A 12,873-nucleotide genomic window follows, 5' to 3' on the forward strand; every position below is an offset into this window, starting at 1 on the left:
TGTTGTAGTCATTATCATCAATATTAGTATCATTAGCATTATCATTATCATAAAAGATGCCATACTTTAGAATTAGAAATTCTAATGATCTTTTCATGGCTCGTGACCAGCCTGGGATGATAAAGTCCATGAAAATGACATAGACGTAGCTTGGAATTACTGAGACGTAGCTTGGAATTACTGTGACGTAGCTTAGAAAAGATTTACTGAGACGTAGCTTGGAAAAGATTCAGTGAAAAACTGAAAGTAGCAGAGTGTAACATATGCCAGTGCCTGATAGACGGTCCTTATAGACAACGAGTCAAGGTGGTGAAGGATGAGATAAAGAAGTGTCTCTTGTCTCAGAAAACATCTCAGAAATTGACAGATCTCAACAAGAAACATAATAAAGTAAATTACGTGATTTTTAGTAGAAACATTGAGAACTATACGTCACAATCAACATCAAATGAAGCGTATGTTGTTGATGATAAGAAAAGAAACTCTGAGTTTGATATTTACGTTAGGAAGAAGAGAGTCACTACCCACTCAATAGGTCCTTTATTGAGGGAAAACAGTGGCTTTGTTTAAGACAAAGAAGCCATTGCTGAAATCCCAAACGAGGCCTAGATCACGTCAGGTGTGGACCACAGTACTGCTTCAAATACTCGGAGTAACAAACTCTGCTTCACGTTAACAATCCTCATGAAAACAGTAGCTCATCTGAGGTAGAACGTTTGCCCACTAGTTTGTATCCATCACAACATGTGAAGTTTGACACATCAAGCTTCACGCAGCTTTTTAGATCAAAATTATCAAAGCCTTTGATATTTTTTCAATACTTGCATTAGATCACCTCTTAACGTTCTCTTCTGTAAGCTAAATAGATTCAAGTCGTTTGGTCGGTAAGGGTGGTGAGGCAAGTGTTCAAACTACACAGGTTTAAGTTTGTTAAGAATGCCTGGTAAATTACAGAGGTATAAGTTTGTTGAGCATTCCTGGGAAATTATATGGGAGGGTATTGACTGCGAGAGTGAAGGCATGTACAGAGCATCAGATTGGGGAAGAGCAGTGTGGTTTCAGAAGTGGTAGAGGATGTGTGGATCAGGTGTTTGCTTTGAAGAATGTATGTAAGAAATACTTAGAAAAGCAAATGGATTTGTATGTAGCATTTATGGATCTGGAGAAGGCGTATGATTGGGTTGATAGAGATGCTCTGTGGAAGGCTTTAAGAGTATATGGTGTGGGAGGTAAGTTGCTAGAAGCAGTGAAAAGTTTTTACTAAGGATGTAAGGCATGTGTACGAGTAGGAAGAGAGGAGAGTAAATGGTCCCAAGTGAAGGTTTATCTGCCGCAAGGGAATGTGATGTCACAATGGCTGTTTAGAGTAGAATTTAAAGTCACACGTGTGTGAGGTAAACTTTGGTGTACATAGATAGCTACCCCGCGATTCTCGTCTCTTCTGTACGAGTGATAACTCTCTACAACGGAACAGTCTTCAACTGTGCCGTCTACATGGGTCTCTTGTAAACAGATCACGGCTGACCTATACAGTGCAAGCAACAGTTGCAGTTGTGCTTGCTTATGCTTAAAGCCTCTACAATTCCACTGAAGGATATTGAACGTGTTGGTTTAAGAGTTATTTAACCGACCAGCTTTCTAACCCGTTTATGTCAGGACTTGGGCGAGTCCCCAGGGAACATGACGGTCTCTGGAAGTGGATTGTCTGGCAGCCATCAAGTCTATGTCCTCCAACGAAGAGGACCTGTGAACCACAGGCCTCCTTGGTGGAGGCACCAGAACAATGACGTGCCACGTAGTTTGTTCAAGTTGTGTCAGGTTTGAAGATACATTAGTTTTGTTCTTTTCTTTAGGACGGACAACAGAGGATGTGGTATTGGCATAACATTTCTTATGGACTGCGGTTGTAGGTGTAGGTGTAGGGTTAGATGGAGCAGGAACTGAGGGTCACAAGGAGTCTGTCTGCCTCCACATTGCTCACATAACCGGCTTACATTTCAGAGCCGACGCGTAGGAGTCATTAGGTTTAGGAGTCTCACGACACCCTCCTCCTGGCCTCTCCTCCTTCACCCTCCTCCTGGCCTCTCCTCCTTCACCCTCCTCCTGGCCTCGCCTCCTTCACCCTCCTCCTGGCCTCGCCTCCTTCACCCTCCTCCTGGCCTCGCCTCCTTCATCCTCCTCCTGGCCTCGCCTCCTTCACCCTCCTTCTGGCCTCGCCTCCTTCACTCTCCTCCTGGCCTCGCCTCCTTCACCCTCGTCCTGGCCTCTCCTCCATCATCCTCTTCCTGGCCTCGCCTCCTTCACCCTCTTCCTGGCCTCGCCTCCTTCATCCTCTTCCTGACATCGCCCCTTCACCTTCTTCCTGGCCTCGCCTCCTTCACCCTCCTCCTGGCCTCGCCTCCTTAACCCTCCTCCTGGCCTCTCCTCCTTCATCCTCTTCCTGGCCTCACCTCCTTCACCCTCCTCCTGGCCTCGCCTCCTTCACCCTCCTCCTGGCCTCACCTCCTTCACCCTCCTCCTGGCCTCTCCTCCTTCACCCTCCTCCTGGCCTCGCCTCCTTCACCCTCCTCCTGGCCTCTCCTCCTGCATCCTCTTCCTGGCCTCGCCTCCTTCACCCTCCTCCTGGCCTCGCCTCCTTCACCCTCCTCCTGGCCTCGCCATATGTAATGTTATTGTGTCTTGGCCGGACACACTTCCTTCTCAAAGTGGAACCTGGGACAGGTCCGGTCCCAGCTGGGATGGTTGTCATCACAGTTGACACACATCATGTTATTACCCGTACAATGGTCAGCGGCATGGCTCTCCGCAGCACACTTCCCTCCCGCATTTATCAGAAAGACAGCAACACTTTAAGGCGCCGCCAAATTTCTGGCATTTAAAGCAACACGAAGATTTGTAATGTCGGCAGGGAGGAACATGACATGGCATCTGACCAATACTGTGTGGTAGGCGAGATTTTCCCAAGGTCAGGTTAATTAGGGGAGATGTATACCACTGATAAATTTAGTGATGAACCTAACAGCGACAATGTCCTCGCTTGGTAGTTCCTTCACAATGTCGTCCACTGACACATCCATGACATCATGCAGTAGACAACTCCCCTGCATGAGGAGAGACATCAATCTCTGTGAGGGATAATATGTTTCATGCTACTATCATTCCGGCGGCGCTGCATGGGATGGTTAGTGCTGGAGGAAGGAGGAGAACGGATGTTTTTGGAGCTGAGATGCCTGAGGACAGTACATCGTGTGAGAAAGTTTGATTGTGTTAAGAATAAAAGTGTAAAACCGAAGCTTGGCAGTGACTGCACAACGAGATGAACTTGGATACTTACTGAGAGGATATAAGCGTCAGCAGAAGTAGATGGAATAAGGGAGAGGAGAAGAGCAAGACACAGATGGATGGACAGCAATGAGGAAGGCTTTAAGTTGTCGTCGAGCCGGGTCATGCCAGTGGCTGAGACTCGTGCATGGGATAAAGGAAATTGGAGCGACGTAGTATAAAAGGACTGACGCACTGTTAATGGTCTGAACTAGAGCATATGAAGCGATCACGGGAAACCGTGGAGAGGTCAGTGGGACTTACGTTTTGGTACATGAGACCAAGAGAGAGTGGGTATGTGAAAATATGGCTGTTCCTGGTCATTTGCTTCCGCTATCTCGCTAACTTAAAACTAATAAGGACAAGATACGTGGGTGGTTGGTGGTCTTATCCCTAATGATCATTAAATACGTGGGTGGTTTGTGGTCTTATCCCTAATGATCATTAAATACGTGGGTGGTTGGTGGTCTTATCCCTAATGATCATTAAATACGTGGGTGGTTGGTGGTCTTATCCCTAATGATCATTAAATACGTGGGTGGTTGGTGGTCTTATCCCTAATGATCATTAAATACGTGGGTGGTTGGTGGTCTTATCCCTAATGATCATTAAATACGTGGGTGGTTGGTGGTCTTATCCCTAATGATCATTATCATTTTTGTGTTTATATGACAACTGTTCCTTCCAGACAGGAGTATCGCAGGTCGAGCCTGGCTGTAAGGATGATGAGGAGGTGGACAAGAGTGTGTGCGACTACAAACGTAAGAAACTGGTGTACGCCAAGTGTGATCGTCTTCTGCATGTAAGTGTTACTTCGTCACTTTGCTTGATGTAACATCATCTTTACTGACCTTACATTACCATGTTCATATCTCGCTGAATCAATGTTGAAATAATCTGATACATTATCATTTATTCTCGATTACTAATCCACCTGTTATCGGCGAACATGGAAGAATATGGAGAAACAGAATTGTACCTCAGACTACCGCACAGAGGAGTGTGTAGAGAACGTGTGTGCTTGTGATTCCGGTCAGGAAGACACTTGCCTCCTGCTCGAGCAACACCGCCTCGAGATTGACTGCATCGCTAGTGGCGTCGACCTATTTAAGGGTATGATGTGTCCAGGTTTAGGTAGCATATTTGATATGATTTATTTCCTTGTACTTTGATGTGATGGTAATTGTGGCTAGGTAACGTCTAATGTGCATCATGTACACTACCATGATGGGTACATTTGTCATCTGACATACTTGCAATATTGAAACAGTCTAGAGTAAGAAATTAAAGGGTAAAAGATATGTGTGGTAATAAACAGTGTGGTTGAGAGAGCAGAAGAGGGTGTTTTGAAATGGTTTGGTCACATGAAGAGAATGAGTGAGGAAAGATTGACAAAGAGGATATATATGTGTCAGAGGTGGAGGGAACGAGGAGAAGTGGGAGACCAAATTGGAGGTGGAAAGATGGAGTGAAAAAGATTTCGAGTGATCGGGGCCTGAACATGCAGGAGGGTGAAAGGCGTGCAAGGAATAGAGTGAATTAGAATGATGTGGTATAACGGGGTCGACGTGCTGTCAATGGATTGAACCAGGGCATGTGAAGCGTCTGGGGTAAACCATGGAAAGTTCTGTGGGGCCTGGATGTGGAAAGGGAGCTGTGGTTTCGGTGCATTACACATGACAGCTAGAGACTGAGTGTGAAACAGGGAGTAGCGATGCTGTTTCCTGTAGGGCGGGGAGGCGCCGGGGATTCATGAAGGCAAGCAAGAATAAATGTGTACATGTGTACATATGTATTTATCTGTGTATGTATAAGGATATCTATGTATATGTGTACATTGTGATATGTATTTTTATAGGTATGTATATGTACGTTATGTACATTTACGTATATTAATCTGTATATGAGTGCAGAGGTCGTTCTTCTTGTGTTTCCTAGCGCTACCTCCCTGATGTGGGAAACGTTGATCAAGTATTATGAAAGTATCATCAAGTTTTTTTCTCCCCTATCCTTAGGGATAGGGGAGAAAGTATGCTTCCCACACATTCTCCGCGTGTCGTAGAAGGCGACTAAAGGGGACGAGAGCGGGAGGCTAGAAACCCTCCCCTCCTTGTATTTTAACTTTCTAAAAGGGGAAACAGAAGAAGGAGTCACGCGGGGAGTGCTCATCCTCCTCAAAGGCTCAGATTGGGGTGTCTGAATGTGTGTGGATGTAACCAAGATGAGAAAAAGGAGAGATAGGTAGTATGTGTGAGGAAAGGAACAAGGATGTTTTGGCTCTGAGTGCAACGAAGCTCAAGGGTAAAGGGGAAGAGTGGTTTGGGAATGTCTTGGGAGTAAAGTCAGGGGTTAGTGAGAGGACCAGAGCAGAGGAAGGAGTAGCACCTCTCGTGAAGCAGGAGTTGTGGGAGTACGTGATAGAGTGTAAGAAAATAAATTCTAGATTGATATGGGTAAAACTGAAAGTTGATGGAGAGAGATGGGTGATTATTGGTGCATATGCACCTGGGTATGAAAAGAAAGATCATGAGAGGCAAGTGTTTTGGGAGCAGCTGAGTGAGTGTCTTGGTAGTTTTGATGCACGAGACCAGTTTATAGTGATGGACGATTTGAATGCAAAGGTGAGTAATGTGGCAGTTGAGGGAATAATTGGTGTACATGGTTGTTCAGTGTTGTAATTGGAAATGGTGAAGAGCTTGTAGATTTGTGCGCTGAGAAGGGACTGGTGATTGGGAGTACCTGGTTTAAAAAGAAAGATATACATAAGTATATGTATGTAAGTAAGAGAGGTGGCCAGAGAGCGTTATTGGATTACGTGTTAATTGATAGGCGCGGGAAAGAGAGACTTTTGGATGTTAATGTGCTGAGAGGTGCAACTGGAGGGATGTCTGATCATTATCTTTTGGAGGCGAAGGTGAATATCTGTAAAGGTTTTCGGAAAAGAATAGAGAATGTTGGGGTGAAGAGAGTGGTGAGAGTAAGTGAGCTTGGTAAGGGGACTTGTGTGAGGAAGTACAAGGAGAGATTGAGTGCAGAATGGAAAAAGGTGACAGCAAATGACGTAAGCGGAGTGGGTTAGGAATAGGATGTATTTAGGGAAATAGTGATGGCTTGCACAAAAGATGCTTGTGGCATGAGAAAAGTGGGAGGTGGGCAGATTAGAAAGGGCAGTGAGTTGTGGGATGTAGAAGTAAGATTGTCAGTGAAAGAGAAGAGAGGGGCGTTTAAACGATTTCTGCAGGGAAGTAATGCGAATGACTGGTAGATGTATAAAAGAAAGAGGCAGGAGATCAAGAGAAAGGTGCAAAAGGTGAAAAAGTCGACAAATGAGAGTTGGGGTGAGAGAGTATCATTAAATTTTAGGGAGAATAAAAACATGTTTTGGAAGGAGGTAAATAAAGTGAGTAAGACAAGATTGCAAATGGAAACATCGGATCGGTGAAGAGGGCAAATGGGGAGGTAATAACAAGTAGTGGTGAAGAGAGAAGGAGATGGAGTGACCATTTTGAAGGTTTGTTGAATTATTTGATGATAGAGTGGCAGATATAGGGTGTTTTGGTCGAGGTGGTGTGCGAAGTGAGAGGGTCAGGAAGACAAGCCTAGTATACAGAGAAGAGGTAGTGAACGCTTTGCGGAAGATGAAAGCCGGCAAGGTGGCAGGTATGGAAGGATATTCGAATGGAATTTATTAAAAAACGGGGTAAATGTGTTGGTGACTGGTTGGTAAGGATATTCAATGTATGTATGGTTCATTGTGAAGTGCTTGATGATTGGCGGAATGCATGCATAGTGTCATTGTACAAAGGCAAAAGGGATAAGGGTGAGTGTTCAAATTACAGAGGTATAAGTTTGTTGAGGATTCCTGGTAGATCATATGAGAGAGTATTGATTGAGAGGGTCAAGGCATGTACACAGCATCAGATTGGGGAAGAGCAGTGTGGTTTCAGAAGTGGTAGAGGATGTGTGGATCAAGTGTTTGCTTTGAAGAATGTATGTAAGAAATACTTAGAAAAACAGATGGATTTGTATATAGCACTTATGGATCTGGAAGAGGCATATGATAAAGTTGATAGAGATGCTTTGTGGAAGGTATCAAGAATAAATGGTGTGGGAGGTAAGTTGCTAGAATCAGTGAAAAGTTTTTATCGAGGATGTAAGGCATGTGTACGAGTAGGAAAAGAGGACAGTGATTGGTTCTCAGTGTATGTCGGTTTGTGGCAGGGGTGCGTGATGTCTCCTAGTTCTTTAATATATTCATGGATGGAGTGCTTAGAGAGGTGAATGCAAGAGTTTAGGAGAGAGGGGAAAGTATGCAGTCTATTGTGGATGAGAGGGGCAAGTATGCAGTCTGCTGTGGATGAAAGAGCTTGGGAAATGAGTCAGTTGTTCGCTGATGATATAGTGCTGGTGGCTGATTCGGGTGAGAAACTGCAGAAGTTGGTGACTGCGTTGGGTAAAGTGTGTGAAAGAAGAAAGCTGAGAGTAAATGTGAATAAGAGCAAGGTTATTAGATTCAGTAGGGTTGAGGGACAAGTTAATTGGGATGTAAGTTTGAGTGGAGGAAAACTGGACGAAGTGAAGCGAATACAACCATGAGTCAGAGGGTGGGGGAGGGGGTGAAGGTGCTGGAAGCGTAGAAGAATGTGGGGAAGGCGAGAACGTTATCTCGCAGAGCAAAAATAGGTGTTTGAAGGAATAGTGTTTCCAACAATGTTATATGGTTGCGAGGCGTGGGCTATAGATAGGGTTGTGCGGATGAGGGTGTATATGTTGGAAATAGAATATATGGTGTGAGGTGGTTTGATCCCGTAAGCAATGAAAGGGTAAAAGAGACGTGTGGAAATAAAGAGACTGTGGTTGAGAGAGCAGAAGAGGGTGTGTTGAAATGGTTTAGTCACATGGAGAGAATGCATGTGGAGAGATTGACAAAGAGGATATTTGTGTCAGAGGTGGAGGGAACGAGAAGTGGGAGACCAAATTGGAGGTAGATGTAGAAGATTTTGAGCGATCGGGGCCAGAACATACAGGAGGGTGAAAGGCGTGCAAGGAATATAGTGAATTGGAACGATGTGGTATTCCGAGGTCGACGTGCTGTCAATGGAGTGAAACAGGGTATGTGGAGCGTCTAGGGAAAACCATGGAAAGTTGTGTGAGGCTATGATTCACTTCCACTTCCATGGTTTTATCCTCTACCAAATCCACTCCCAGATATCTAAAGGACTTCACTTCGTCCAGGTTTTCTCCATTCAAACTTACCTCCCAATTGACTTGTCTCTAAACCCTACTGTACCTAATAATCTTGCTCTTATTCACATTTACTCTCAGCTTTCTTCTTTCACACACTTTACCAAAATGAGTCACCAGCTTCTACAGTTTCTCACACGAATCAGCCACCAGCGCTGTATCATCAGCAAACAACAGCTGACTCACTTCCCAAGCTCTCTCATCCACAACAGACTGCATACTTGCCCCTCTTTCCAAAACTCTTGCATTCACCTCCTTATCAACCCCATCCATAAACAAATTAAACAACCATGGAGACATCACACACCCCTGCCGCAAACCTACATTCACTGAGAACCAATCACTTTCCTCTCTTCCTACACGTACACATACCTTACATCCTCAATATAAACTTTTCACTGCTTCTAACAACTTACCTCCCACACCATATATTCTTAATACCTTTCACAGAGCCTCTCTATCAACTCTATCATATGCCTTCTCCAGATCCATAAATGCTACAACAAATCCATTTGCTTTTCTAAGTATTTCTCACATACATTCTTCAAAGCAAACACCTGATCCACACATCCTCTACCACTTCTGAAACCACACTGCTCTTCCCCAGTCTGATGCTCCGTACATGCCTTCACCCTCTCAATCAATACCCTATTATATAATTTCCCAGGAAAACTAAACAAACTTATACCTCTGTAATTTGAGCGCTCACTTCTATCCCCTTTGCCTTTGTACAATGGCACTATGCAAGCATTCCGCCAATCCTCAGGCACCTCACCATTAGTCATACATGCATTAAATAACCTTACCAACCAGTCAACAATACAGTCACCCCCTTTTAAAAGAAATTCCACTGCAACACCATCCAAATCCACTGCCTTGCCGGCTTTCATCTTCCGCAAAGCTTTTACTAACTCTTCCCTGTTTACCAAATCATTTTCCCTAACTCTCTCACTTTGTACGCCACCTCGACCAAAACACCCTTATCTGCCACTCTATCACCAAACATATTCGAAAAACCTTCAAAATACTCACTCAATCTCCTTCTCACATCAACACTACTTGTTATCACCTCCCCATTAGCCCCCGTTTACTGATAACAAGTATATATATATATATATATATATATATATATATATATATATATATATATATATATATATATATATATATATATATATATACAAGTATATATATATATATACTTGTTATCAAGTATATATATAAGGTGAAGATTTATATGGGCTTTCAGAAGAGTGAATGTTGGGGTAAAGAGGGTGGTGAGAGTAAGTGAGCTTGGGATGGAGACTTGTGTGAGGAAGTACCAGGAGAGACTGAGTACAGAATGCAAAAAGGTGGGAACAATGGAAGTAAGGGGAGTGGGGGAGGAATGGGATGTATTTAGGGATTCAGTGATGGATTGCACAAAAGATGCTTGTGGCATGAGAAGAGTGGCAGGTGGGTTGATTAGAAAGGGTAGTGAGTGGTGGGATGAAGAAGTAAGATTATTAGTGAAAGAGAAGAGAGAGGCATTTGGACGATTTTTGCAGGGAAAAAATGCTATTGAGTGGGAGATGTATAAAAGAAAGAGACAGGAGGTCAAGAGAAAGGTGCAAGAGGTGAAATAGAGGGCAAATGAGAGTTGGGGTGAGAGAGTATCATTATATTTTAGGGAGAATAAAAAGATTTTCTGGAAGGAGGTAAATAAAGTGCGTAAGACAAGGGAGCAAATGGGAACTTCAGTGAAGGGCGCAAATGGGGAGGTGATAACAAGTAGTGGTGATGTGAGAAGGAGATGGAGTGAGTATTTTGAAGGTTTGTTGAATGTGTTTGATGATAGAGTGGCAGATATAGGGTGTTTTGGTCGAGGTGGTGTGCAAAGTGAGAGGGTTAGGGAAAATGATTTGGTAAACAGAGAAGAGGTAGTAAAAGCTTTGCGGAAGATGAAAGCCGACAAGGCAGCAGGTTTGGATGGTATTGCAGTGGAATTTATTAAAAAAAGGGGGTGACTGTATTATTGACTGGTTAGTAAGGTTATTTAATGTATGTATGACTCATGGTGAGGTGCCTGAGGATTGGCGGAATGCGTGCATAGTACCATTGTACAAAGGCAAAGGGGATAAGAGTGAGTGCTCAAATCACAGAGGTATAAGTTTGTTGAGTATTCCTGGGAAATTATATCGGAGGGTATTGATTGAGAGGGTGAACACATGTACAGAGCATCAGATTGGGGAAGACCAGTGTGGTTTCAGAAGTGATAGAGGATGTGTGGATCAGGTGTTTGCTTTGAAGAATGTATGTGAGAAATACTTAGAAAAGCAAATGGATTTGTATGTAGCATCTATGGATCTGGAGAAGGCATATGACAGAGTTGATAGAGATGCTCTGTGGAAGGTATTAAGAATATATGGTGTGGGAGGCAAGTTGTTAGAAGCAGTGAAAAGTTTTTATTGAGGATGTAAGGCATGTGTACGTGTAGGAAGAGAGGAAAGTGATTGGTTCTCAGTGAATGTAGGTTTGCGGCAGGGGTGTGTGATGTCTCCATGGTTGTTTAATTTGTTTATGGATGGGGTTGTTAGGGAGGTAAATGCAAGAGTTTTGGAAACAGGGGCAAGTATGAAGTCTGTTGTGGATGAGATAGCTTGGGAAGTGAGTCAGTTGTTGTTCGCTGATGATACAGCGCTGGTGGCTGATTCATGTGAGAAACTGCAGAAGCTGGTGACTGAGTTTGGTAAAGTGTGTGAAAGAAGAAAGTTAAGAGTAAATGTGAATAAGAGCAAGGTTATTAGGTACAGTAGGGTTGAGGGTCAAGTCAATTGGGAGGTAAGTTTGAATGGAGCAAAACTGGAGGAAGTAAAGCGTTTTAGATATCTGGGAGTGGATCTGGCAGCGGATGGAACCATGGAAGCGGAAGTGAATCATAGGGTGGGGGAGGGGGCGAAAATTCTAGGAGCCTTGAAGAATGTGTGGAACTCGAGAACATTATCTCGGAAAGCAAAAATGGGTATGTTTGAAGGAATAGTGGTTCCAACAATGTTGTATGGTTGCGAGGCGTGGGCTATGGATAGAGTTGTGCGCAGGAGGATGGATGTGCTGGAAATGAGATGTTTGAGGACAATGTGTGGTGTGAGGTGGTTTGATCGAGTAAGTAACGTAAGGGTAAGAGAGATGTGTGGAAATAAAAAGAGCGTGGTTGAGAGAGCAGAAGAGGGTGTTTTGAAATGGTTTGGGCACATGGAGAGAATGAGTGAGGAAAGATTGACCAAGAGGATATATGTGTCGGAGGTGGAGGGAACGAGGAGAAGTGGGAGACCAAATTGGAGGTGGAAAGATGGAGTGAAAAAGATTTTGTGTGATCGGGGCCTGAACATGCAGGAGGGTGAAAGGAGGGCAAGGAATAGAGTGAATTGGATCGATGTGGTATACCGGGGTTGACGTGCTGTCAGTGGAATGAATTAGGGCATGTGAAGCGTCTGGGGTAAACCATGGAAAGCTGTGTAGGATGTATATTTGCGTGTGTGGACGTATGTATATACATGTGTATGGGGGTGGGTTGGGTCATTTCTTTCGTCTGTTTCCTTGCGCTACCTCGCAAACGCGGGAGACAGCGACAAAGAAAAAAAAAAAAAAAAAAATATATATATATATATATATATATATATATATATATATATATATATATATATATATATATATATATATATATATATACCTCCCAATTGACTTGACCCTAAATGGAAAATACTGGAGGAAGTGAAGTGTTTTAGATATCTGGGAGTGGATTTGGCAGCGGATGGAACCATAGAAGCAGAAGTGAGTCACGTGGTGGGGAGGGGACGAAAGTTCTGGGAGCGTTGAAAAATGTGTGGAAGGCGAGAACAGTATCTCGGAAAGCAAAAATGGATATGTTTAAAGGACTAGTGGTTCCAACAATGTTATATGGTTGCGAGGCCTGGGCTATAGATAGAATTGGCGGAGGAGGGTGGATGTGCTGGAAATGAGATTTTTGAGGAGATTATTATGCTCAAAAATTTCTTATGCCAATGGGTAACCCTCTTTCACCTGTACTAAGTAATCTTTATATGGACTTTTTTGAAACAAAATTACTAAAAGATATCTTACCTTCAAAAGCAATTTGGTTTAGGTGTGTAGATGTTATTCTTTGTGTTTGGCCAACAAATGAAAATTAACAGATATTTTTCCCCTTAACAATTTCGTACCTTCCATCAAATTTGCAGTAGAAAATGAAAATAATGGTAAGTTACCGTCTTTAGATTGCATGATCCATAGACAAGGAAACAAGTTTAAGTT

At 43.4% G+C, this 12,873-nt stretch overlaps 1 protein-coding gene across 4 annotated transcripts in view; it reads left to right on the forward strand.

Annotated features, from left to right (window-relative positions):
• Positions 1-12,873, forward strand: part of LOC139758846 (BMP-binding endothelial regulator protein-like) — a 254,066-nt gene that overhangs the window by 215,896 nt on the left and 25,297 nt on the right. For 3 of the 4 annotated variants that reach the window (XM_071680701.1, XM_071680702.1, XM_071680703.1), the window contains 2 exons: positions 4,010-4,123; positions 4,278-4,434. The exons of the other annotated variant lie outside the window; for it this stretch is intronic. In XM_071680701.1, the coding sequence (XP_071536802.1) occupies positions 4,010-4,123; positions 4,278-4,434 (271 nt within the window). The remainder of the gene's footprint in view (positions 1-4,009; positions 4,124-4,277; positions 4,435-12,873) is intronic. 4 annotated transcript variants of the gene reach the window in all.

This window comes from Panulirus ornatus, chromosome 31, assembly GCF_036320965.1.
Source record: "Panulirus ornatus isolate Po-2019 chromosome 31, ASM3632096v1, whole genome shotgun sequence".
Taxonomy (NCBI): Eukaryota; Metazoa; Arthropoda; class Malacostraca; order Decapoda; family Palinuridae; genus Panulirus; species Panulirus ornatus.